The sequence below is a fragment of the Panicum virgatum genome, chromosome 1N (assembly GCF_016808335.1).
Source record: "Panicum virgatum strain AP13 chromosome 1N, P.virgatum_v5, whole genome shotgun sequence".
NCBI lineage: Eukaryota > Viridiplantae > Streptophyta > Magnoliopsida > Poales > Poaceae > Panicum > Panicum virgatum.
Window position 1 is genome coordinate 60721242 of NC_053145.1, and position 26768 is coordinate 60748009.

At 46.9% G+C, this 26768-nt stretch overlaps 1 protein-coding gene across 2 annotated transcripts in view; it reads right to left on the reverse strand.

Moving 5' to 3' along the window:
- Positions 1 to 231: 231 nt before the first annotated feature.
- The window catches only part of LOC120657205 (nuclear-pore anchor-like), a 30972-nt gene continuing 4435 nt past the window's right edge, over positions 232 to 26768 (reverse strand). The window contains exons 11-49 of one of the 2 annotated variants that reach the window (XM_039935475.1): positions 26655 to 26747; positions 25257 to 25305; positions 25000 to 25103; positions 24860 to 24928; positions 24342 to 24476; positions 24140 to 24247; positions 23897 to 24010; positions 23695 to 23773; positions 23475 to 23518; positions 23317 to 23390; positions 22778 to 22880; positions 18329 to 18463; positions 18156 to 18254; positions 17573 to 17614; positions 17436 to 17489; positions 17054 to 17233; positions 16926 to 16967; positions 16204 to 16248; positions 15876 to 15959; positions 15534 to 15608; positions 15266 to 15450; positions 15067 to 15169; positions 14269 to 14385; positions 13439 to 13531; positions 12503 to 12655; positions 12367 to 12420; positions 11631 to 11744; positions 11416 to 11493; positions 11183 to 11332; positions 4890 to 4961; positions 4289 to 4435; positions 4160 to 4213; positions 3975 to 4062; positions 3804 to 3868; positions 3625 to 3732; positions 2634 to 2696; positions 2280 to 2454; positions 673 to 1964; positions 232 to 583 (exon numbers count right to left, since the gene is read on the reverse strand). In XM_039935475.1, the coding sequence (XP_039791409.1) occupies positions 533 to 583; positions 673 to 1964; positions 2280 to 2454; positions 2634 to 2696; positions 3625 to 3732; positions 3804 to 3868; positions 3975 to 4062; positions 4160 to 4213; positions 4289 to 4435; positions 4890 to 4961; positions 11183 to 11332; positions 11416 to 11493; positions 11631 to 11744; positions 12367 to 12420; positions 12503 to 12655; positions 13439 to 13531; positions 14269 to 14385; positions 15067 to 15169; positions 15266 to 15450; positions 15534 to 15608; positions 15876 to 15959; positions 16204 to 16248; positions 16926 to 16967; positions 17054 to 17233; positions 17436 to 17489; positions 17573 to 17614; positions 18156 to 18254; positions 18329 to 18463; positions 22778 to 22880; positions 23317 to 23390; positions 23475 to 23518; positions 23695 to 23773; positions 23897 to 24010; positions 24140 to 24247; positions 24342 to 24476; positions 24860 to 24928; positions 25000 to 25103; positions 25257 to 25305; positions 26655 to 26747 (4890 nt within the window). In that variant the 3' untranslated portion in view covers positions 232 to 532. The remainder of the gene's footprint in view (positions 584 to 672; positions 1965 to 2279; positions 2455 to 2633; positions 2697 to 3624; positions 3733 to 3803; positions 3869 to 3974; positions 4063 to 4159; positions 4214 to 4288; positions 4436 to 4889; positions 4962 to 11182; positions 11333 to 11415; positions 11494 to 11630; positions 11745 to 12366; positions 12421 to 12502; positions 12656 to 13438; positions 13532 to 14268; positions 14386 to 15066; positions 15170 to 15265; positions 15451 to 15533; positions 15609 to 15875; positions 15960 to 16203; positions 16249 to 16925; positions 16968 to 17053; positions 17234 to 17435; positions 17490 to 17572; positions 17615 to 18155; positions 18255 to 18328; positions 18464 to 22777; positions 22881 to 23316; positions 23391 to 23474; positions 23519 to 23694; positions 23774 to 23896; positions 24011 to 24139; positions 24248 to 24341; positions 24477 to 24859; positions 24929 to 24999; positions 25104 to 25256; positions 25306 to 26654; positions 26748 to 26768) is intronic. The other variant, XM_039935476.1, reaches the window with a different exon arrangement.

Below are 26768 nucleotides of genomic sequence, written 5' to 3' on the forward strand. Positions count from 1 at the left end.
ACAATCGAGTAACGCTTACAAGACGTAGTTTTGATCTTACAATTGGTATCAGACCATCGGTACATTCAACATTTTTTTTTAGAGGTTCGACGAAATTTTTTAACAAATAGAGCAAAAGGTTGAATTGAAGCGACAGCTAATGACAGCCAAGCTGCTATGTTTACCGCGTAACCATTTCAGGACAGCATGAAAACTGTAGTAATATACTAATATGCCTTCAAAACACTAGTCTGGATCGAAAGCATAAGGTGCTGCACTGATTTGTATGGGATTTAATCCCCCTCTTCAATCATCCAGCACACCAACATCCAGCCCACCAACCGACAAAGGCACAAGAGGCACAGAGGAATTAACATACAAGGCACATTTAGTATGGGTCAACCAAATAAAAATTCGCAGAACAATCTGCAAGAACAAGCATGTTCAGAATATTGGTGGGCCAACGAATGGGAAGATCAAAATTACAAGGTGATTTCAGTGTCTCCGAGGACAAAAAGTATCCCTGCTCTTGAGGAAAAAAAACCCTACGATCCTAGGTCTGACGACCCCCACGCCCCCTGGATCCTCGGCCAGCAGCATCTTTCTGCAAAAGAACAGTAGCCTCTCGATCAGCTTTAATGCTTGATAGCAAACAGCAATGGGAAATAATATGAAGAAAGTAGGCAACCATACCCTCTGGGTAGCAGATTGCTGGCCACGACCCCTGGCAGTGGTAGGTGGTTGCGCGCGTTGTTGAAATCTGGCTTGCCTATTTTGTCTGGCCCTCTCAGTTAAATTGATTGTTCTAGAACGAGTTTCAGCAGCCTCCGTTACAGTACTGGTATTCCGCTGTTCAGAAGATGCACCAGCTTGGGCTGGACTAGGGGAAGGTTCACGTGCCTCTGTTGCAGTGCTGGTATTCTGCGGTCTAGAAGATGCACCAGCTTGGACTGGATTAAGGGAAGGTTCACGTGCAGGGGATGCATCAGCAGTTCTGCTAGGTGAGGCATCAGCAGCTCCTGACTGTGCTACCGGACTTTGGTCTGGTTCCACTGCAGCATGATCAGCTGTGGTATCACCCTCAATCTCTGACATATCAACATCACTCCTCTCTGTCAGCCCTCCTGGAGATGCCGCCCTGAAAACATTACCAGCTAGCTCACCTTCTGAAGTAGGCTCCCTATTAGTTTCTCCGAGTGCAGTTTCTGAAGGTGGTTCAGGTTCCTCCGGCAACTCTCCCTCCTCCATCTCATCATCAACATCTGTTGCAGTAGTAAGCTGAGCATCTTCCTTCGAATCTTCAATTTTTTGGTCCTCATCAAATGATTCTGCTACTGCATCTGACTTTGCTTGCGCATCTTCTACAGGAACCGCACTCATGTCAATACTAACATCAGCATCCTGGCCTTTGGTGTCCACTGATGCATCCACATTTGCTCCAGAGTCATCTTTATCACCCACGTCATCATCCTTTGTTGCCTCAGCCTCTTCCATGGGCTCCATCTCTTCTGTAGACTGTTGTCCATCTTGGTCATCAGTGGACGGAAGCACACCAACCTGTGCTGCTATCTCCCCAACAGGTAGCTGATCACTCTTGACCTCACTAGTCCCTTGTGAAGATTCTTCCTCCTTGGGCCTCTTAGATGGAGGATTGGCATCATTAGCCTCACCTTGTGAGGCACTGTCTATTGTCTGTGAAGAAGATATGAGACGTTTACGACTTGAAGGTTGTAGCACAGGTAGACTGCCAGAAGCTTCACGCTCTAGTGATGGGCCACCTTTGTCCTGACCAACCATCGAGACGTCACCAGCTGATGTATCCGTATCAGCCTGTGGTTCTTCAGTTCGTTCAAGAGTAGGACGAACAAGAGGTCTTCTTCCTCCAGGTCTACGTACTTCAGTGCTTTGTTTGGATGAAGTAGCAACTGCTCTATCTTCCATCATTTTAGCTTTAGTCAGCCTTGGCGGAGTATCTACCAGTCGACCTGCAATTAAAAGACTTATGAGCTCCCACATTGATCAGAAAAAGGGGTAAAAGGATAAATTGTCCACACATAGGAAACAGTATCTACCAGTTGACCTGCAATTAAATGACTTATGAGCTCTCACATTGATCAGAAAAGGGGTAAAGGATCAAGTGTCCACACGTAGAAAACGACATCAACCACTTGTGTGTGAGCAAAATTGATTTTAGTTCATGTGCCAATTATATTGTGACCACCACTAAACTATCCATCAAAATCTGTCTGCTAGTAAACAGGATGACATCAATGTCATATAAGAAAAAAATGAATAAGCACCTGAAGCTGAAGCAGGTGCATCAGTAAGGGCAGTTTCAACAGCTGGACTCTGAGTCACTGCAGCATCACGGAATGGACTAGATTCCTCCATATCATTAGCCATGCGGAAGTATGAAAGAATTTGCTCCTCCAGTGCAGAGACTGGTGGGACATCAGATGATAGTCCAGGATAGTTCTGCACAAAAATGAGGTAACTTTCAGTTATGTAGAAGGTATTTCAAGGATAAATGCTCTTTTGATGTTAGGGGACCTTCCAAGTTCCAACTGAAGGAGGAAAAGATGAAACTATGCTAAGTACCAAGGCACCAAAGATAATGGAGGCATAAAAGATAAAAAATGAAGTCAAAAATATACCTCAATCACTTCTTTCACAGCCTGCTTATGCTTCTCTATAGACTCTTCCACTTGTTTCTTCTCCTGTAAACCAATACTTGCAATCAGTACTTAGATCAGAGAGGACCCACAAAATAATCAGGAACTCATTTACAGCTACTTCCGTTCATTATGACACCGAGCGTTAGCTCTGATGGCTATAGCTCGCTGTGTGCAGCCAGCCCACCAGCGCTCGAACCACAGGTTCAGCATGCTGGTGCTCACCGGACTTGTTCCCAAATAATCTGTTGAAGCTCCTCGTGCGTGGAACCACATTGGGATTTGCGACATGTCTGTTGCCTGCGGAGCCAGTTTTGTTTCGTCGACATCTTTAGGGACGCGATCGTTGTGCTGGTTAGTCTGTAGGTTTCGGATGTGGGTACAGGCTTGTGTGTGTGAGTGCGTGCGTGTGATGGTGCGAGTACGCATGTTCAGATACTACAGCTATACTTAGCTGGGGAGTGTCGAAAAAAATAGTACTTCCGTTCATTATTATATGACGTTCTGAACATGGACAGTATATAATTTGTAACTTTGGACTGTATTTCTTAGAAGATTAGTATTTAGTGATAACAATTTTCAAATTAATATATTGTGGAATTATTTTTCACAACAAATCTGGCGATAACACCCATAAGTCCAACCTAAATAGTTCTCAAATCAATGGTCTGAGCTAATCAGGTTGTGCATGCTTTTTAGGACATCATATATTTTTACGACCGGACAGAGCACTTAAAAGGCCAAGAATTCGGAGCCTTTTTTATTTACAGTTCCACCTAGCTCCTCCTAGGTTTATCAATGCACAGAAAACTTTAACCACTTGGAATCAATCCTGTTGTCCGAAAAGGCCATAAAAAACACAGGAAAAGTATTATTAAAAAAGAACATAATATGTTCAGATACTAATGAGAATATATGTAGAATATATTTATAGTAATGAGAATCTGCACTGAAAGATTTCATATGTACGTACCTGTTGAACCCTTTGAAGAATATTCAGTTGTAATTTCTCATTCCTTTTACGGTTTGCTTTTTCTTTCTTGTTATCATCTCTCTCCTTCTCCAGGGTTCTTTCCAATGTCTGTTAATCCATATTTTTCTGTAAAAAGCTCAAAGAATATCTTGTGTATTATTGAAGCATAATGTCCTAACCTGTATCCTGAAATCCTTTTCTTTTATAGCCTGCTCAAATGTAGTTTCTGACGTCGTCTTCTGACCTGCAAAAGTATAGCAGATTTGCAATTACGGCGTGAAACTATTTGAACTGCCTGCTCAAGTGGGAAAGAAAATGATGCATCCGTATGAGGACTAGTGTGGAAGTACTTGATTTAAGATCCTCCATCTGCTTCAGAAGGCTTTGGTTTTCTTTAATGACCTCCTCCTTCTCTTTCACCACGTTGTCAAGCTTTCTCTGGACCATTACAAAATGAGATAAGGCACATGAATATACAAAAAAAAAATAGAAAGCAGATATTTGAAATTGCAACCGGAAAGTGGAAAATTCTGACCTTAATGGAGAAATTAATCTTCTTCAGCCTGTCCATCTCAGATTTCATGGACGACTAGAAACGAAAAGAACAATTAAGTACTGCATGGAATAAGCTGATAAGTAGGTTAAAAGTTTCAATCATTATCACCTCTACATCATTTAGCTTCTTTTCTCTGGAATCCAATTCAGAATGGCAGACAGCAAGCTTCTCCTCCAAATTTCTTACGGCAACTTCTTTCTCAGAAAGAAGTTTTTTTGCAATTTCAAGCTCCATAGAATTCTCTCTCAAGGTTGACTGTTGAAAGCATTAGTTATGATGTGATTATAAGCCACCTAACCCACACCCCTCAAAAATAAACCCAGGAAATCCAATACCAAAATCACTGACGAAACTGTATGCTAGATTTGTGTATAATTAACTTGTGAGACTTGATAATTTTTCAGATAATCCCATTTCCTACCTTCACTTTTACCCAAAGCAAGCCGTTTTAACAAACAATAATACCTAAACAAAGTGCACATACCCCCATACAATGTCACAATAAAGGAGTTAAAGTGGCACAATAAATTATTGGAAGAAAATATTAGGAAAACACGGCACTAAAATGATTTAGCAAATGACAGACATTAAATTGTTCGTGCTATCAAATTCAATTGTCTAAACAACATGTACCAATAAACATAGGAAATGATGATACTGCATATCAAAACGTTATCCAAAAGGAAAGAGAGAGAAATAGATGACTCACTTTGATATTTTGAAGTTCATTCTTCATGCCCTCATAAGTGTTCAAATCAATGCCTTTACTATTTTCAACCAACTACAAAGAACATTAATACATGAGTACAGATCTAAACATGAGAAAAGTTAAATGTAATAATCTGTATATTGCTATGCATATATTGTTTCTTCACAATGTTAGATTTTTTGCAAAACTATACTTATATGAAATCTGATACACTGCCCGGAAGTAGCAAAACAGGGTTCTGAATTTTTCACTGAAACCTATTAACAGTTATTAATTCTGGCATGTCATTTTCGAACTTCATAAATAACCTCCAATCCACAATGACCATCTCGAGAACAAGCCCAAGGCACCAACGTCAAATTTCTCAAAGAAATCACGCCAACTGCCAAGGGAGGTTCCCACAGATCACACCTCCTTACTTAACAAGGGTTTGGTGGGGTGTAAATCATGCCAATCACCAAAGCTATACCTCTGCAAACTTCTTAACATTGCCCAGAACGAAAAAAATTGAGTATATGTGTGTGCACACACTTGCATCCCAATCTAATTGAGTAAAAATGAGTATATGTGTGTGACACACTTGCATCCCAATCTAATTGAGTAATTCACAGTTTTAAGCTTTCAGCACAAAACTGATGGGCATTCAAGGGTCGAAAAGGAGCTCATTTCATTTGGCATGGTCACTATTGCAGCTTTGGTCATTACATTCTGTCATAATTTACCAAAGCAGTAAATTGTACCAATAATGCTGCTGTACAGTAAATCTGACAATAGGTATGTCTGTCAATTCTTACGGGAAATTAGCAAACAGAAATTGTTGAAAATCAAGATGTTTGATACACACATAAAACCAATACCCTTCAAATATTCTCTTCGGTCTCATCTCTAGCTTGCTCCCAACTTGCTTGGGACTGTTGGTGTATATGTGAGGCCATGTATAGAGGCCCATGTATAGGATCTATATATCCCACCCTTCTAGGATTTGGAGGAATACATCTCATTATTCTCTCCTACGTAGTATCAGCTAGCTTTCTCCCTCTTCCTCTCCTCTAGCTGCAGCCGCAGCCGTCGCCACCATGGCCGGCCGGCCGCCGGCGCCGCCCCTCCTTCCCTTCTCCTCTTTCCCTCCCCTGCCCTCTGCTCCCGGCGCCCCCTCCCCCTGCGCTGCATCCCCTGCTCCCGGCTTGGCGCGGCCCCTAGGCGCCGCCGCCGCCTCCCCTGCTCCAGGCGCGGCGCGGCCGTGGCCCTAGGCCGGCGCCGCCGCCGACCTTGCTGCCGTTCCTGGTGGCGCAGGGGTCGGCGCGGCCGTGGGCGCTAGCTCTGTGCGGCCGCCCCAAGCCATCGCACTGGCTGCCGGCGCGGGCTCTGTGCGGCCGCCCTACGCCGTCGCGCTGGCAGCCGCCGCCGGCGCGGGGGCGGGCGGCCCTCACGCCCCCCGCGATTTTCGCGGCCACAGCCCCTGCGACTCCCACGGGCACGGCCGCCGCAGCCCCCGAGGCCGCGGGCCCTGCGCCCCACGCGACCTTCGCGGCCTGCGCGGGCGCGGGTGCCCCCGTGGCCCTTGCGCCCGTGGGTCCTGCGCCTCCAGTCGCGGCCCCCGTGTCCCCTGCCCATGCGCGCGCGACTGGCGCAAGTGGCCCTCCTCCCTGGCGCGGAGTGACCCCTGCGGCCCCCGCGGCCGGCGCGGGCGTTGCAGCTACTGCCTATGCGCGCGCGGCTGACGCAGGTGGTCCTCCTCCCTGGCGCGACGTGCCCCCTGCCGCTGCCACTGCTACCCATGCGCGCGGCTGGCACAGGTGGTCCCCCCTGGCGCGACGTGCCCCCTGCGGCCCCCACGGCCGACGCGGGCGTTGCCGCTGCTGTCCATGCGCGCGCGGCTGGCGCAGGTGGCCCTCCTCGCTGGCGCGACCTGGGTATGCCCCCCGCGAACGCGCTGTTCGCCGCCGCCACCCTCCGCGGGAAGGAGCCCCTCGTCGCCAGAGCTGCTACGGCCGACGCCGCTCTCGCCGCGGGCTCCCTCGCCGCCAAGTCTGAGGCTGCGGCGGCCCAGGAGCGGGTCCGCGCGGCTGCCCTCGCTTGGGAGCGCAAGCGCTCCGCGGCCGACGCTCTCACTCGTCGGGTCGCCGAGGCGGTTGTCCAGCCCGTCGTCCCCTTCACCATGTACGGCGCTTCGTCCTCCCACCAGGCTCTGTCTTCTGGATCTGGAACCCAGACTTCGCCCTCTGGATCTGGACCCCGGACTGACCCGACCGACCCCCTCCTTGGTGCTCCTCTCACCGGCCAGACTGGGGGTGGGGGAGGCCGCGGGCGTCGTCGTCGGGGCGGATGTGGTGGTGGTGGTACTGGTGGAGGCCGTCAGGATACTCCGACCCCGACTCCGGCTCCCACTCCTGCTCCTGGCCCTGGAGGTACGCCCTGGCCATCCTTCAGCACCCCATGGCCAAGGCACCTCTCGATGTGGCCGTTTCAGGGTCAGGGGGGCCTCGTCCTCAGCCCCAGCCGGCGGCCATGTTCGCCGGTGCTGCTCCTCTGTTCGCACCGTTCTGGACCCCGCCCGCTCAGTCCAGCCAGCAGTCGACCTGGCCTGGGGGGTGGGATTTGGCCGCACTGACGCAGTCCTTCAGCGCCATGACCCTGACACCGCCGGTCAGCACCGAGTGGATCGCCGACTCGGGTGCCTCCTTCCACACCATCTCAGATGCCGGTATCCTCTCTTCTGTCCGACCCCCACACCCCTCTTGTCCTTCCATCATGGTTGGTGATGGGTCTTGCCTTCCTGTCACCACCGTGGGTTCTGCTCCTGGCTCTTTTCGTCTTCCTAATGTCCTTGTTGCTCCTCAGATGGTTCATAACCTTCTTTCCATTCGTCAGTTTACAGCTGACAATTCTTGTTCCATCGAGTTTGATTCTCCCGGCGTCCACTACTCCGGTGTGACAGCACGGGGCCCCTTTACACCCTTCGCCTTCCTTCTTCCGCTGCACCACTCTCGCCTTCTTCTTCGCCCTGGCCGTCTTGGTATGCCGCTTTTGCTGCGACGCCGTCTTTCACCACCTGGCACCGCCGTCTTGGTCACCATGGCCGCGACGTTCTGGCTCAGCTCAGTCGTAGTACCGATGTTCCTGGTACTAGGGCTCCTGCTGAGCCCCTCTGCCATGCGTGCCAGCTCGGTCGTTATGTTCGGCTCCTTTTTTCTTCTTCGCATGCGACGTAAGCATTTGATCTTGTTCACTGTGACCTGTGGACATCTCCTGTTCTTAGCCTTTCTGGCTATAAGTACTATCTGGTGATGGTCGATGATTTCTCGCACTACTCTTGGACGTTTTCTTTGCGCGCCAAGTCTGAGACCTTCCCCACCCTCATCCACTTCTTTGACTGGGTGTCCACTCAGTTCGGCCTCACCGTTAAGGCCGTCCAGTGTGACAACGAACGGGAGTTCGACAACTCCACCTCCCATTCTTTCTTCCTCTCTCGGGGTGTTCAGCTGCGTATGTCTTGTCCGTATACCTCTCCTCAGAACGGCAAGGCTGAGCGGATGATTCGCACGACGAACGACGTCATGCGCACCCTTCTGATCCAGGCCTCTCTGCCCCCGCATTTCTGGACTGAGAGACTCCACACCGCCACCTACTTGCTCAACCGTCTTCCGTCCACTGCTTCTCCTGCTCCCACTCCACAACACGCTCTTTTCGGTACCCCTCCACGCTACGACCACCTTCGGGTCTTCGGGTGTGCGTGTTACCCTAACACCTCCGCCACTGCTCCTCACAAGCTGGCGCCCCGCTCGACTCGTTGTGTTCCTTGGTTACTCCCCTGACCACAAGGGGTACCGATGCTTTGACCTCACCTCTCGCCGCGTCCTGATCTCCCGACACGTCGTCTTTGACGAGTCGGATTTCCCCTACTCCACCTCCTCCACATCATCTCCTGACCCCGAGCTGGAGTCTCTGTTTCTGACTGACCCGGTGGTTCAGCCACCTTTTCCTGTCTGTCCTTTCCCTGCAGGTTTTCCCAGTACACTGGCACCGTTCCCGGTGATCCCTGCTGCGCCGAGCAGTCACGCCACGCGCGGCCCCGGGACCTCCGATCGCGCCGCGCGCGGACCCGGTGTCTCCTGCTGCGCCACGCGCGGCCCCGGTGCCTTCCCCTGCACCTGCGCGGTACGCTCAGCCGGTACAGGTGTACCGGCGTCGTTCGGCGCCGACACCGGCGCCGCCGCGGTACGCTGAGCCAGTGCAGGTGCACCGGCGTCGTTCGGTGCCGACACCGGCGCCACTTCCTGCTCCTAAGGCTCCTGCGACGCCTCCACTGGAGCCGTCGCCGCCGCCGCCTCGACCGGCTCCCTCTCGAGCCGAGCCGGCGGTGTACCACCCGCCCATCGTCCATCGGGATCCTCGGCATATCCATCTCATGGTGACTCGGCGGATGGCGTCTCAGGCCGCGACTCTCTCCGCCACCGAGGGAGAGCCGCGGGTCTCTCCGGTACCCTCCTCTGTCCGCGACGCCTTGGCGGATCCTCACTGGCATCGCGCGATGGAAGAGGAGTACGCGGCTCTTCTTGCCAACCAGACGTGGGACCTTGTGCCGCATCCGTCTGGTTGCAATGTGGTGACTGGCAAGTAGATCTAGACGCATAAGCGTCGGGCTGATGGCACACTGGAGCGCTACAAGGCTCGCTGGGTTCTCCGGGGGTTCGCTCAGCGACCTGGTGTGGACTATGATGAGACCTTCAACCCAGTGGTGAAGCCTGCTACTGTGCACACGGTCCTCTCGCTTGCGCTCTCGCACTCCTGGCCTGTGCACCAGCTGGACGTGAAGAATGCGTTTCTTCACGACACTCTGTCAGAGACTGTCTACTGCTCTCAGCCAGTGGGATTTGTGGACTCGAGTCGTCCGGATATGGTCTGCCGACTCAACAAGTCTCTATGGTCTGAAGCAGGCTCCTCGGGCTTGGTACTCTCGGTTCGCCACGTTCTTGCTGACATTGGGGTTCACCGAGGGCAAGTCTGACACGTCTCTCTTCATCTACCGCCGTGGGGATGAGACTGCATATCTGCTGCTCTATGTCGATGACATTGTGATCACAGCCTCCAGTCAGCAGTTACTTCAGAGTGTCATCTCTCTGCAGCAGGAGTTTGCTATGAAGGATCTAGGTCAGCTCCACTTCTTGGGCGTCACTGTTAAGTCTCGCTCGTCTGGTCTTCTCCTTCACCAGCGGCAGTACGCACTCGATATTCTGGAGCGGGCTGGGATGACTGATTGCAAGCCCTGCTCCACTCTTTTCGACACTCAGGCGAAGCTGTCTGTTGATCTGGGTGATCCGGTGGCTGATCCTACTGCCTACTGGAGTCTGACTGGGGCTTTGCAGTACCTCATCTTCACCAGGCCGGACCTCACCTACGCTGTTCAGCAGGTCTGTCTCCATATGGATGATCCCCGAGAGCCACACCTTGTTGCGCTGAAGCGTCTCCTCCGCTACGTCCGTGGCACTGTGGACCTCGGCCTGGTGCTTCACCGCTCATCCTTTGCTGAGCTGGTGGTCTACACCGACGCTGACTGGGCTGGCTGCCCGGACACTCGTCGCTCCACTTCCGGCTACGCCTGTCTTCCTGGGCGGAAACCTAGTCTCCTGGTCGTCCAAGTGGCAGCCGGTTGTCTCCCGCTCCAGTGCTGAGGCGGAGTACCGGGCTGTCGCTAACGGCGTGGCGGAGGCGTCCTGGCTACGACAGCTCTTGCCGGAGCTCCACAGCCCGCTCGCCAAGAGCACGCTCGTCTACTGCGACAACGTCAGCGCCGTGTATCTCTCCACCAACCCCGTCCAGCATCAGCGAACGAAGCATGTGGAGATCGACCTACACTTCGTGCGCGACAGAGTCGCCATCGTCGATGTTCAGGTACTCCATGTCCCGACTACCTCCCAGTTTGCTGACATCTTCACCAAGGGACTGCCCTCCTCGACCTTCTCGGAGTTTCGCTCCAGCCTCAACGTAGCCGGTGGCTAGTTGTGGCTGCGGGGGGTATTTGCCCTTTGTACTCTATTTGTACTCTTTTGTTGTCTAGTCTTGAACACCGCTGCGCAGGTAGTTCAGACTGCGGGGGGTGTTGGTGTATATGTGAGCCCATGTATAGAGGCCCATGTATAGTATCTATATATCCCACCCTTATAGGGTTTGGAGGAATACATCTCATTATTCTCTCCTAGAGGGACTAAAGTCATTGTTGTTATTTTTAATAAGGTCGATGGTATTTCATGGTATTCTGTCTTTAAAATTTTAGAAGATTGACAGAAAACTACCTCAGAAATCCTTTGGTTGAGATTTGCTATTTCCACCTTCTGCATTTCTAATTCCTTTTTGCACATTTCAGCGTCTACCTCCTTTTCCCGTACAAGACTCTGCAACCTCTCAGATTCCATTTTGGCCTTTTGAGCTTCATCGCGGAATTTCTGGATCCACAAATTAAAATAAATAAGAATTAAGCACAACCAGATCAAATCAGAAATGAGACATTATCAAATTCATATCTCACCTGGCATTCTTCAAAATTGTGCCTATTCTCCTCTCTAAGCTGTATGTTGCTTTCACGAAGCAAGTTAATTTCTCTGACCTGAGGTAAGCCATTTCATTGAAAAAAAAAGAATAAGGTACACAAAAGAATAAGATTAAAAATCACTAAAGAATCCAGTCAAAGCAGCGTTCAAAGGCAACAGAGCAATTTAATCCTAACAGACAATAGAATCGAACCTGGAGCTGCAGTGACTTGAATTCTTCATCCTTGAGCATTAATGTCCTGGCAGTATCAGCCTGACTGCGCCGCAAGTCCTGTGCCTCCTTCGCAGACTTTAATGCACTTTCCAGCTATATTAACATGACAAAAATTAGCAAATAAGAAATAATGCATTCACTTGGGAGATAATGTTTTCTAGAGCAGACTATAATGCCAATTTAATACCAACTATTTCAAAGTTCTAGCACAAAAGTCCCAACCAAATAGCTCGAATCCAATCTAGAAAGGAAAACAATTCATCCTATGAAAGAAATGAAAAACGATTATTTTTAGAAGTACTGTGACTAACACAGGTCAACACCCCAAAAATAGAAAAAGAAAAAAATACAATTCTCACTAGAGTTGATTTAAGAACAAGGGTCATCAATTTCGGTAGGCAAGAAGTATATTGACATAAATAAGTCAAGTTGAACAAATAATTGCTAGGAGAGTTGGCTGCGTGAGCATGACGCCAACTGGATGGCAACATGATGCACAGCAAAATAGCATATAGGATGTACAAAAACAGCAGCAGTGGCTGATAATGTTCACTGCGCCAACGCACAATTTACAAAACAAACGTGGAACAACCATGATCAACATGACACATTGAATGAGGCAGGTCAAGCAGCACTGCTCATTGTCCATAATGTGCCTTAGCTTCAAATGCATTTTGGACAAGGACAAATGTACACAAGTGTTAGCATAACATACTTCTATCTGAAGCCGTGACTTCTCCTGTTTAAGCAATGATATCTCTGTTTCTGCCTGAAATAGTCAGCAGAGTGAATAAGAACCACATGTAGTGTAAACTGAATACTGCAAAAGGAACACCAGATATTGTACTCACTATTTCTTTTGATCTGCGCAGATAACTGATTACACTATGAAGATCATCTTCGCCATGTGAGTCAGTACGTTGTGACGGAAGCCCAGCAATACTCCGTTCTTTCTCAGCTAACCGAATGTGCAGAGCTTCTAACTGATTGTGGAGATTTCTATTCTGCACCCGTCGCAAAATGGATATCATGAAGAAAAATGCATACTAGCCAAACTCAGAACCATTAATTATGAAACAAATAGCACTAAGATAGCACTGATGCGAACGCACCCTATGATTCTCGACATAAATCAGTGGGGGAAAAAATTAGATAAGTTGGATACCCTTAAATATGCTGGTAAGATGGAAAACACATAATCCTAGTTGAAATAGGAGATGAACATTAAATATATGTTTAGAATCGCTAATGTCCAAGAAGCATGTGATCACAATTAAATGTTAAATAACTAGTATCCAAGCTTTCAATCTGGTATCCCCAAAAAAGTTACAAACAATCCTTTTTCCCCTCGCATGACACACTCAATGACAATACAGCAATGAACCAGGCTGACAAGCACACATCATCTCTCAATTTTAATGATAATCACTAAATAAAGTCTTAGATATATTGGGTTGAAGTTCTAGATACCAATTTACAAAATATATGCCCTTCAAAAATGCAATGATGGAAACAATCAGCTCTGGTATGACATCAAAAACTAATTGCCAGAGGTGCAGCCAAAGGTACGGGTGGAAGATTACATAATGAAGAATAATATAATATCAAATATAATAAAATGCTACATTGAGAAATAATGATAGTGTGGGTGTGAAACATGTCATGAAAATATTAAAAAACAGTGGTCCTGAGCTAAAATCAACACAGGAACAACTTCTAAATGGAAGTGAATAATGTATTCAACCAGAAAATTAAGAAAACTATATTACACAGGCAAAAGCTTTAACCTGATCATTCAGCTCATTATACTTCCGCAGGGCGTCATCCTTTTCTTTCAATAATCCTATCTTTTCTTGCTCACCAAGTGTTCTTAGGGAATCCTGAAATGATTGAATAATGGATTAGTTACATAACAAGTTGGTGCTAGCAATATATCAAGATTACAAGTACATTTTAATACCTCTTAATATAAGGAAAACACAGAATATAAGTGGATTCAAAAAAATTCAACAATCAAAACAAAGATGGCATTCAGGGATCTTTAGCCTGCTATACAACCATGAAAACGAGAACTGGACAATGCAAGACAAGATAGGGACAACAAGCAATTGAAAGGAAAAGGAATGTAAAAGAATATGACCAAGATTGGTAACATCACATATTAAAATCATCAACTATAGTGATCAAGGATATGGTTATCCAAAACACTTGCACGAGATTGAAATGTATCTATATACCCGCAATATGTAATTGCACCATATTACCTAGAACTAGAAAATAAAAATATACAACTTATCAGCAGCCGGCCCCCTACGCACAAGTAGATCAGTTACTAGTCTTATATCTGGAGAACATCCTTCGCCAGATCTTGAAAACTATAGCCTTTTTGTGCCAATTCAGGTTTGCTTTTCAATAAGAAAGATGTATGAAGGGCAGGCCAGGAGCTATGGAAGTGGCGTGCGCACAGTGGAATAAAAAAACTAAATGCTTGCCTAAAAAATCAAAAGGCATATTAACATGACTGAAATATAAACTAGACTCTGGAACATTTGGGGCAAAAAGGACACAATTACATTTTAGGAAAAAGGTATATTGTCAGAGGGGCAGTGCAAATTACATTTTCAGCTTTTTGCGCATCTGCTGTCTGACGAAGTATAGCTATTTCATGCTGCAATGAGGATAGCTGCTTGGAAGTATTTGTCAACTCCTGTATTGTTTCAGATTGCAGAATAACCTGCAGAAGACATGCAAAGATGATTAGAGATCAGTATAAATCCTTGCATTCATGCACTTGCAACGTTCACAATAAACATAAAACCAGATAGATGAATCATGAGTCAATCCTACATATTCAACAATCTTCACAGCTTGAAAATCTGAGTTGGTGGTTGTAGTGGCTGGTGATAGGTTGCACACTTGTGTTATCTACACCTTGGAGGACCTTCTGTGGGCTGATCTCTGTATTCATGTCTGTGTGAGAAGATCTCATCTATACATGGAATTTATCGATTGATGACTTGAAATTCCATGGCTATGGGAGTTAGTAAACGATTACGAGGTTAGTGGATTTAGGACTTGTCATTTATTTCAAAATCATGGCAATCCACGGGCTCTCAACTAGTGGCAGATAGTACATGACTATAGTTCTGAATGCATTATCCTCCTGTGCATCCTCCTAATACCTAAGCCTGAGTTCGGCTATTGAGATACAGAGATAGCTGGTTATAAACGATTAGCAGGGCAAATGAATAATTAGGTTAAATTGCTTAAATTTAAGCACCAATCATAAGCAGTAAGAATCAAGGAAGAGTAGAAAATTTCTACCATGGATGAAGCAAAATGGGAGGCTTCCCTTATTCTCCAGCCAAGAAATATGGTGATCACAAAATTTGGGGGTACAAGAAAAGAAAAATACCTGCCGTTCATAATTGTCTTGGGCAGTTCGCCAACGCTTGTATTGTTCATCTAGTGCACTTTTTGAGGAAGCCAATTCCATTTCTAAATGTTCTACCTGCGGTCTGTTAAGAGTAACAAAGCAACAACAAAAATATGTCAAAAAAAACTAAAGAAGTACTAAGTACTCCTTGCTTAATTTAGAGTAAACAAATGCTTACAATCTCTCAGAAATTTCTGTTCTTAGAACAGAAATCTCATTCATGAGAGAAGTGATTTGCTTCTCTTTAGATTCAATCACAATGGCTGTTTCTTCACACTTCATCGCATAGCTCTTCTCCATGTCAGATAACTTATCCCTCAATTTAGCAATCTCATCTTCCAAGGCTTTCCTGCCAACCTCGGCCTACAAGTGAAACTACAAAAATCAATGTTCATACAAAATAAAGGTACATAGGCGTCACTGTAACATATATAAATTGTTGATACCTCTGCCTTGTAGTCCTGATGGGCAGATTCCAATTGCTTAAGTGCAACTTCATTTGAGTGCGCAATTTCTTTATACTGTGCAAGAGTTTATGTTGGGTTATTCAGAACAGCCAGGATTCAGGAAATCAATGCAATGTAAATATGCAACTTTACTGATTGCAAAATTTGCACTAGAGCTTCTCTTATAACTTTAGATACTATCTGATTCTATATTCTGATGAATGGTTAAGAGAAAAAGGTGGTTTCGAGTTTTGCTTTGCATTTCCAGTGCACATAAACATATATACATCTAGCTAAGCGTTATCTTATCCAAATGAACATTAAACACAGTAAGATAGGCACCTGAACCATGTAGTTCTTATTTGCTTGTGCTTCCTCCTTGTATTTTTCTAACTCCTCTTTCAACTGGAATAGTTCATCATTATCCTATGGGAAAACAAGAAACCGTCATGTATCATGGGATAATTTATGTGCAAAGATTCAGTGATGCTCCAAAAGAAAGTATGAAAAGACAAGGATACAAAAATTCAATTAGATGAAAACATTAGTACCATAGTCCTTAGCAATATCCCATACTAAATATGAATTTCGAATTTTAGATACATAGTTATTTGACTGCAACAAATACATAGCCACGTAGTTAACGGCAAATGAAGCAAAAGTAACTCACATCAGATGTGGCTGAGATTTCATGACCAGCGTCCCTAAAAATGACCTGATAGAATAACACAACAATTAGGAGCCTCCATGATTAATTGATTATGATCCACCTAACACAGCATATAATCAGATCTCTTAATTATGTAAGGTACAAACTGGCCATTTTTTAAATCAAGCCACGAAGGACAGACATCTTATAATGGGTATATGTCCTATATCATGTACTCCTCACTTACCAAATAGATAACATTTTTTACTATGGTCCAAATATGACTTTTTTCGTGAACTGGCAGAATTGATGTGGGATTTAGACAATTATTTCAAACAACTTTCGAATATAATCGTATGAATGTAATTCTGATGAAAAATCTACAAGTATTTGTTTAAACATATTCAGGAAGAGGAATACATCAGTAACAACACTCCAAAAACTAAACAAGGTTATTTCACTGTTACAGTATCTTCAGAAACATCCAGTTACAGTATCTTCAGAAACGTCCAGGTACCCTACAAGGTCAGCAGCTGCATACTGTTGCAGCCAATCAGCTTAATATTTAATTACTGTTATTATGGACATTATTTTTAACAGAATATATATGGTGCTTTTAAAGGACTAAGATCCTCACAGACGCACGCACTTTGGTCACTGCTAGAGAGCTCATATAGCCTCTTCACTAAAAAGGCATAGATATGTAGAAAACTAAGAAGAATGATCAGCACCAAAAATACAACCTTTTTTGATTTCAGCTTTGCCTCTAAATCAGAACACTTGGCCTGCAGAAATAAAAACAAAGCAATAGCTGTCACAATCTCCCATATAGTGCCATTAGTCTAGCATCAATAAAAAGGTTCCAACAAACCTCCAAAATGGCAGCCCTTGATTCAGCATCAGAAGCAGCTTTGCACGAGCTCTGCAGTTCCTTTCTCATATCCTCCACTTGCTTCATACAGCTGTCGAACGCATTTTTCTTATCAAGGGTCAGAATACGAACATGGTCTCGCTGCTCCTGAAGCTCCTTCTTAAGCTCAGCCCAATCCCTCTGCAGATCAACTCAGAAAGGTGAATAACAAGAAAATGTATAACCCATGCTTGAACACAAGATAAGTGGTCTTAAATATTTAATCGAAAAACTAAAAAAAAAATAGAACAGTAGTGGAAAACCAAGAGAAACAGAAAAAATGCTAGCTACAAGAACCATGCAAAAACAGCAAAGAGTAATAGTTTCCAAGGAGGAAACTTACTTCTAGTCGCTTAATGTGCTCTTCATGATTTCTCCTTTCCATAGACCTTGCATTCTAAATTATACACGGATTAACATAAAGGCAACATATATTCCAATCCTTATCCATGACTAATCAAAAGTCCAAACACTGCGTACCTCTCGAACCTCCGCAGTGGTATGTATGGTGTCAATCGTAGCCTGAAAATGCAATATATCTAATGATACATATATATAGCACAAAACAAATCATATAAAATGACGAAAAAAACTAATGTGGTAATGCACTTAAAACTGTACCATGCACATAGGTAAATCAAGTGTCTAACAATCAACTGTAGGATATAGCATACGGTTTTGACAGACAACAATATAAATTCTTGCATTATTGCATAGCATGCAAGAGATAAAAAAACAAAAGTTATCCATTACTTCCACCATCTCCAACTATAAGGTGTGGTATGACTTGGCAAGGTCTTCAAAACTAGCATTTGACTCTGGATTCGAATTATACTATAATATTTGCAGGAGCAAAATCATAATCATAGGAAAGTACTTTAAATGTTCCTTTTTTCCATATTAGAAGCATGCTCATAACAAGAAACAAAATAAAGGATGACACTAGTGAAAAAAAAATACATGTACAGTATCCCAAATTGTCACCATGGTACGAACTCATAAATGTATGTAAAGTGTCACCTAATCCATAGCATTGTATTATGTGGCGATGAGGGAAAAAAACCTGCAGACGATGCACTCGCTCTGTTAAATCACGGACTTCATCCAAAGCTCTTTTCTCTGATTTCACTAGAATCTCTTTTTCACCCTTCAAAACGGACACCTAAAATATTGGAAAACAGTGTCAGGATTCTGCATTATTATAATTACTTGACTGATGCCCAGCTGTAAACAAACCTTCATCAATAGATTCCTTGAGTTCTCCCCTAAGGCTTGCTTAGAATCTGAATCTTCACGAAGCCTACGTTCGTAATCAACTATCAAATGCATCAACTCCGCATTTCTGAGTGAAATGGAATTAGTCTCCTTCCTCTGTATTTACAGGAGTATAAACTAAATCAGCATGAGGAATATTACATAAGAATTGTCAGCACCAAATAAATGACAAAACAAGAATTAACAGTGAGAGCAATAACTGTGTTGGTGTATATTGAGCCCATGTGTATAGAGGCCCATCTAGAGGCCCATGTATAGGAATTATATATACCCACACTTCTAGGGTTGGAGGAATATCATCCATTATTCCCTCCTACATGGTATCATTAGCCTAGGGTTAGGGTTCCCTCATCCCTCTCCTACCCAGCCGCCGCCGCCGCCGGCAGCCATGGCCGGCCACCGGCACCTCCCCCCTCCCCTTCCTCTTTCCCTCCCCTGTCTTCCTCCTCTGCTCCAGCAGCCGCCGCCGCGACGGGTGCAGGGGGCCGCGCCGTCGCCTGGCCCAGGCCGTACGCCGCCCTGGTCACCTTCTCCCACCCGCCGCTACCGCCGCGGGCGCGGGCGCGGGGGGGGGGGGCTGCTGCCGCCCTGCAGCCGCCGCCGCCCAGGGCGCAGGGGGCGCTGCTGCCGAGGCCGCCGCGCGGGCCGCCCACCGCGCCGCCATCGCCGCCGGCAAGCTGCCCGCTGCCGACGCCGCGCCCGATCCCGCGTGGCCCGGCCTCAGGATGTCGCCCGCGGATGCGCCGCTCTCCGCCGCCGCCCTTCGTGGGCAGCAGGCCGACGCCGTTCTCGCCGCGGCCCTCCTCGCCGCCAAGTCGGAGGCTTCGGCGGACCAGGAGCGGGTCCGCGTGGCTGCCCTCGCCTGGGAGCGCGAGCGCGCCGCGGCCGAAGCCTCCGCTCTCCGGGTCGCCGAGGCGGAGCACTTCCTCCGCGTCTCCTCCGGCGAGCTGCCCGTCGACCCCGAGCCCGGCGCCTCTTCCTCCCACAAGGCCCCGCCCGCTGGATCTGGAGCCCGGTACGACCCGACCGACCTCATGGTCGCCCAGCTCCACCTCCAGGCCGCCGGCGTCGAGAACATCAGGGCCCTGGTCACCGTCCTCCTCGACCCGACGTCCTCCTCCTACGGACGCTGGCGGGACCAGGTCCTGCTCGCTGTCCGCCGCTACGCCCTCGACGACTACGTCCTCCTCGACACGCCGATCGAGGCGCGGGACGTGGCGTGGCTGCGCCTCGACAGCGTCGCCATGTCCTGGATCTTCGGGACCATCTCACTAGATCTTCAGGACCTCGTCAGGACCCATGGCGGCACCGCGCGGCAGGCCTGGGTGGCGCTCGAGGGGCAATTCCTCAGCAACGCCGAGTACCGCGCCCTCCAGCTCGACGCCACCTTCCGCACCTTCGTGCAAGGGGACCACTCCGTTGGCGAGTACTGCCGGCGGATGAAGGGCATGGCCGATGCTCTTCACGACCTCGGGGATCCGGTGTCCGCTCGGGTCTTGGTGCTCAATGTCCTGCGGGGCCTGAGCAGCACCTATGACCACCTGAAGAGCTGGATCGCCCGCCAGAGGCCCTTCCCCTCCTTCCTGCAGGTCCGGGACGACCTCGCCCTCGAGGAGATCACCAGGGGTCTCGCGCCCGGATCGCCCTCGTCCATCTCCACCGCGCTCGTCACTGCTCCACCGGCTTCCTCCGCCACCCCTGCCACCTCTCTCCTTGGTGCTGCTCCCGCCGGGCAGACCGGAGGTGGGGGGGGGGCGTGGACGTCGTCGGCGGGGGGACGTGGTGGTGGTGGTGGCACTGGTGGCCCTGCTTCTGCTGGTACCGGTACCGGTGGGGGCCGTCAGGGCGCGCCGACTCCTCCGGCTCAGGCTCCGACTCTCGCTCCTGCCCCTGCCCCTGGAGGTACGCCCTGGCCATCCTTCAGCAACCCATGGTCAGGGCGCATCTTGATGTGGCCGTTCCAGGGTCCGGGACGGGGGCCTCGTCCTCAGCTCCAGCCGGCGGCCATGTTCACCGGTGCTGCTCCCCTCTCCGCGCCGTACTAGACCCCGCCCGCTCAGCCCAGCCAGCAGCCGACCTGGCCTGGGGGGTGGGACCAGGCCGCTCTGGCGCAGTCCTTCAGCACCATGGGACTGACGCCGCCGGTCAGCACCGAGTGGATCGCCGACTCGGGTGCCTCGTTCCACACCACTCCTGATGCCGGTATCCTCTCTTCTGTCCGACCCCCACACCCCTCTTGTCCTTCTATCATGGTTGGTGATGGGACTTGTCTTCCTGTCACCGCCGTGGGTTCTGCTCCTCGTCTTCCTAATGTTCTTGTTGCTCATCAAATGGTTCATAACCTTCTTTCCATTCGCCAGTTTACTGCTGACAACTCATGTTCTATCGAATTTGACTCTTCTGGTCTTACTGTGAAGGATTCGGCTTCCCGGCGTCCGCTCCTCAGATGTGACAGCCCGAGGCCCCTTTACACTCTTCGGCTTCCTGCTTCCGCTGCTCCGTCTTCGACTTCTTCGTCTACTGCTTTTGTCGTGATGCCTTCTTCCACCACCTGGCACCGCCGGCTTGGTCACCCCGGCCGCGACATTTTAGCTCTGCATGTCTGGCTAGGGCTCCTGCTGAGCACCTCTGTCATGCGTGCCAGTTAGGTCGTCATGTTAGACTTCCGTTTTCTTCTTCTTCGCATGCTGCGCATGCTTTTAATCTTATTCACTATGACCTGTGGACATCTCCTGTACTCAGCATGTCTGGCTATAAATATTATCTGGTCATTGTTGATGATTTTTCTCATTACTCTTGGACTTTCCCTTTGCACGCCAAGTCCGAGACCTTCCCCACCCTCTTCCACTTCTTTGCCTGGGTGTCCACTCAGTTCGGCCTCACCGTTAAGGTCGTCCAGTGCGACAACGGGCGTGAATTCGATAACTCCACCTCCCGTTCCTTCTTTCTCTCAGGGTGTTCAGCTGCGTATGTCTTGTCTGTATACCTCTCCTCGGCATATCCATCCCATAGTGACTCGGCGGATGGCGTCTCAGGCCGGGACTCTCTCCGCCACCGAGGGAGAGCCGCAGGTCTCTCCGGTACCCTCCTCTGTCCGCGACGCCTTGGCGGATCCTCACTGGCGTCGCGCGATGGAAGAGTAGTACGCAGCTCTTCTTGCCAACCAGACGTGGGAACTCGTACCGCGTCCGTCTGGTTGCAATGTGGTGAATAGCAAGTGGATCTGGACGCATAAGCGTCGGGCTGATGGCACACTGGAGCGATACAAGGCTCGCTGGGTTCTCCGGGGGTTCACTCAGCGACCTGGTGTGGACTATGATGAGACCTTCAGTCTAGTCGTGAAGCCCGCTACGGTCTCCTGGGCGGCAACCTGGCTGTCCGGACACTCGTCGCTCCACTTCCGGCTATGCCGTCTTCCTGGGCGGCAACCTGGTCTCCTGGTCGTCCAAGCGGCAGCCGGTTGTCTCCCGCTCCAGTGCTGAGGCGGAGTACCGGGCTGTCGCTAACAGCGTGGCGGAGGCGTCCTGGCTACGACAACTCTTGGCGGAGCTCCACAGCCCGCTCGCCAAGAGCATGCTCGTCTACTGTGACAACGTCAGCGTCGTGTATCTCTCCACCAACCCCGTCCAGCGTCAGCGGACGAAGCATGTGGAGATTGACCTGCACTTCGTGCGCGACAGAGTCGCTATCGGCGATGTTCGGGTACTCCATGTCCCGACTACCTCCCAGTTTGCTGACATCTTCACCAAGGGACTGCCCTCCTTGACCTTCTCGGAGTTTTGCTCCAGCCTCAACGTAGCCGGTGGCTAGTTGTGGCTGCGGGGGGTTATTAGGCCTTTGTACTCTCTTCTTATCCAGTCTTGAACACCGATGTGCCGGTGGTTCAGACTGCGGGGGGTGTTGGCTTTCTTGTTGTCCAGTCTTGAACACCGTTGTGCCGGTAGTTCATACTGCGGGGGGGGGGTGTTAGTGTATATTGAGCCCTTGGTGAAGATTGACCTGCACTTCGTGCGCGACAGAGTTGCTATCGGCGATGTTCGGGTCTCCATGTCCCGACTACCTCCCAGTTTGCAGACATCTTCACCAAGGGACTGCCCTCCTTGACCTTCTCGAAGTTTCGCTCCAGCCTCAACGTAGCCGGTGGCTAGTTGTGGCTGCGGGGGGGTATTAGCCCTTTGTACTCTCTTTGTACTCTCTTCTTGTCCAGTCTTGAACACCGCTGTGCCGGTGGTTCAGACTGCGGGGGGGTGTTGGCTTTCTTGTTGTCCAGTCTTGAACACCGCTGTGCCGGTAGTTCAGACTGCGGGGGGGGTGTTAGTGTATATTGAGCCCATGCGTATAGAGGCCCATGTATAGGAATTATTATACAAACTGGAAGAGAAAACAGTATATTAATTTAAAACACAGAACCTGGTGCTCAAGCTCTGCTGTAAACCCATTAAGCCGGTCCCGAGCAAAATCAGCTTCAAGCACTGCCTTATCACGCTCAGACCGCAGAGACACAAGCTCAGCCCTGATTGACAACAATAAATATGAAACGGTGTATTCCAATCCAGAACGAGTATAATATAGCCAAACCTTGATAAATAGGCCATTACAACCCAACAAAATAAATGCAAATGAAAATCGGCGGACATGCAAACTCAACAGAAAATCTCATTCAATGTGGCTAAGGTACGTTTGAAAGCTCCTTCGACATGTTACCAGTTCGAGACTACCACATAAATGGCTATTATCAAGGGTAAAGAAGTACTGAGTTTTTCACAACAAAATCTAAAAATCATCAAATGTTACAGAAAAGACATTGACTCGCATATTGTGACTGTTCATACAAGCTTACTACAAATTTTGTAGAATGAAATAAAAACAGAATTAAGTTAGCATGATAATTAGATGTAAAACTATCGCTTATGATGTAAACCAGATAAAACAATCAAAGAAAAGACAACCTCAACTTTGTCAGCTCTTCATCGAGGCTCCTGGCTCGCTCAGAGACTTGCTCATAAGCTTTCTTTGAGACTTCCTATAAAGAGATCAGAAAACATAAGATGGCATGGATCGAACCGCAATATAACGACTACATGAAAAGTACAATTCAGAAAACTACCTGTGATCCTTCAAACAGAACCATCAGGTCCGTTCTGCCACTATCTAGAGGACAATAGGAAAAGCATAAGGTATAGTTAACATGAGGGAGCCTCTGTGCAGTCCAAGTGCCTTGGCAGTTATACACCACCACAACATGTTCTCAACCCCACACAAATATGATAGTCATCCAACTAATGTCAGCACAAATTAGATTTTTAAAAAAGCATAATAAAACAAACCTTGCAAATTATTGGGTACTGATTCAGCATTCGAACGAGTCTTCTGCTGCTCTTCACAAAGTTTACGATACATCGCTACCTACACATAAATAGAATGCCAATTAGCTATCATAGAATTCATGTCACATGCAGCAATTAGTAGAATTAAGTTCTTATCACAATAGGATTTCTGTTCCTCAAAACAAGAATATGTACGACATACGGATCGGTGAAGAGATTCAATCATTATTGCTTGTTCTTCAGATTTCTTCATCACTTTTTCAACCCTGGATGCAGCATCATCGGTAATTTTCTTCAACTCAATTTGGAAGCTCTCCTACAAAGGCAAAAATTAAGTTACATGTCTGATCATGCAATTGAAATCAAGAATATAACTAGCAATTGACAAATGGTACACTGAAACTTTTGCAATCATGAAAAAAAAACAGCCATATTGATCATTTACCCGTAGTTCCATGTCCTTTTTGTCAAGATCAGCTGAGAGCATGTGAACTTGGTTTCGGAGTTGAACATTCTGCTGAACTAATCCATTGATATCTTTAAAAGCCATCTGCTAAAGATTATACTATGGTAAGACAAAACAGCAACGTGATGCAGAACAACAGTGAAATAAAAAGAAGGAATAGCCACAAGAGTATGAGACTTACACTGTCCTTGATATTGTGCTCTACGTTGGAAAGAACACTGCCTAAGCTTGCAGAAAAGGCACCATTACCTACATTAGGAAGGCTGGAACCACAACGAAGCTGTATGTCTTGACATTCTTTTAGAAGAACAGCGACCTACAAATTATTATATACATAAAGCATAAATCAGAACTAGGATGTGCAATACCACACAATCATTTTAATGCAGAAATGATGCATAGAAAATATAGTTCATATAACTCCACACACGTTTTTAATTAGACTTTAATGTCATATTTGGAGCAATTTCAGGACAAATGGAAGGATATTTTGTGGATAACCACCACATCATAAATATGTATGAGGACTTCCACCACCTAAAGTTGCTCCCAATTTCACACAAGCCACACACACCTACCATCACATTGAACAATACATTTCAAACAACACAATCCGCATGCTCTCATGCAACTTTAATTAAAAATATCAATAATGAAAACAAGCAGAGCGAAACATGGATGACAAGTTAAAGTGCTCACTTGTTTCTGCAGGTCATCTATTTCCTTCTGTGTCACACTATGATCACGTTCCCGCCTTTTCAGCTCAGACTGAAAGGTATATGAATGTTAAACCTAATTCTATGGAACTTATCAACAGGTAATAGCTGCATACTGTATACCTTTAGATTCCTAATAGTATGTTCAAAATTATCGTGCTCCAGCAATGCTTGCTGCAATTTCTGGTCCATAAGAGCATAAACTTCAACCATTCTCTCATGCTCAGCTGAGACCAGAAGAAAAAACAAAAGAATAGTTAAGCCACAAAGATTAGGCATCATCATAAAGTAAGGAGTAATACAGTGTTTTCATCTGTCAAGCAATGCTATTTCACTTCTGCAGTGCTTCAAGAGGCTAAGAACCGTAAGTGAAAGCTTACCTCGTTCATCTAGGATAAGTTCAGCCTTCTCTTCTATTTCATGCAAGACCTGTTGTGCAAGGTAGATTCAGATACTCAACAATGACTCAGATAATAAAACGAAGTTCATCGTGAACAAACCAGCTTTTGGTTATCTTTAACTGAAGAGTCAGATAGTGGATGTTGATGCTTTCTTATTTAGCAAAGCACATTGAATGTTAACACTGGTTCGAATTATTAAAAATACATGCATGACAAAGTTTGAAACTAATCACAAAATAAGTGGCAAATAGCGAATGTTCTCGGTTGCAAGTTCACTAACACCACTTATTCCAAAAGCCAGCCAAGCAGATAGGGAAGGTGGGTTAAAAACTTAAAATTATGGAAGAGCAGAATGGCTGATAACCCTTTCAAAAGAACATAATAGCCAACCCTTTGCTATTTGCCCAAGTTCCTTCATTTAAAAAACTCTTATATTAATGGATCAAGATCAATCATGACACTTTAGCTCTGTGACAACAAAATGTAGGCAACAAAAAATTTAATGGCCATCCACTTACACAGTCAAACAAAAAAGGATGTGAAAAATTGATGGAACAGTTTTTTCAAGGTGTAGGGTGCAAATACAGAAGGATACGACTAAGAGCATGCGCAGCAATGGAGTACTACCTCTGGTCCAATTGACTTATTGCTACAGACATGCATCGGGAAAACACCTTTGCCTGTTGCTTTTAAAAGTTGATAGTAACGAATACAATAAATTATGAATGGCACAGAACTTATTTTGATGGTGAGCAACTGATGCAAGCATTCTAGAATGACCCAAAGTTTGCCATTGTTACTGAAAACAACTATGCTGCATACCAATGCAAAAAGATATTGGGACAGTTCTTTAGAGTATGCATTTGCATGATTGAAAACAAGTGTTTCCCATGTCATGCAGGAACCTAAAAACGGAAAGGGAACTCCAAACAAGCAGTTTGGTACTCCTGACATACTTGTGCACACAGGGTCTCCAAAGCAAAAGGCTAATCTATTTCTGCCATCCTTTATAAAAACTAATATACTTCTTTCAAATTCCGATCAGACCTAATGATCACTTCAAATTACTTCGCATTCAAGATATATAAAAATGATGATTGAAAGTGGAGCACCAAATGTCCATGGGGCAATATCTGCATCTCTCATTTGCCATTGCAATATCTGCATCGCTCATTTGCCATCAATGTCTCAATGAAACATTGGGCCTACCTGTGTCACTGACTGGAAAATAAGGGATTGAACAAAATTGCGATGACTGGAAGGAAATTTATCCAATGTCCACCATTTGGGTAAAACAAAGATGGGATTGTGGATGGGATTAAAATTCAAAGATAGTAACAAGCAAAATAACTTATAGTAACAAGCATAATAACTTACCCTTTCAAGAACTGCTTCTGCGTGTCTCCTCCCCCGCCTCTCATGAAGTAAAGCGTCAGTAGCTTCTTGGTATTTCTCATAGATCTTAGCAAGCTGAGAAGCAATGAATGTTAT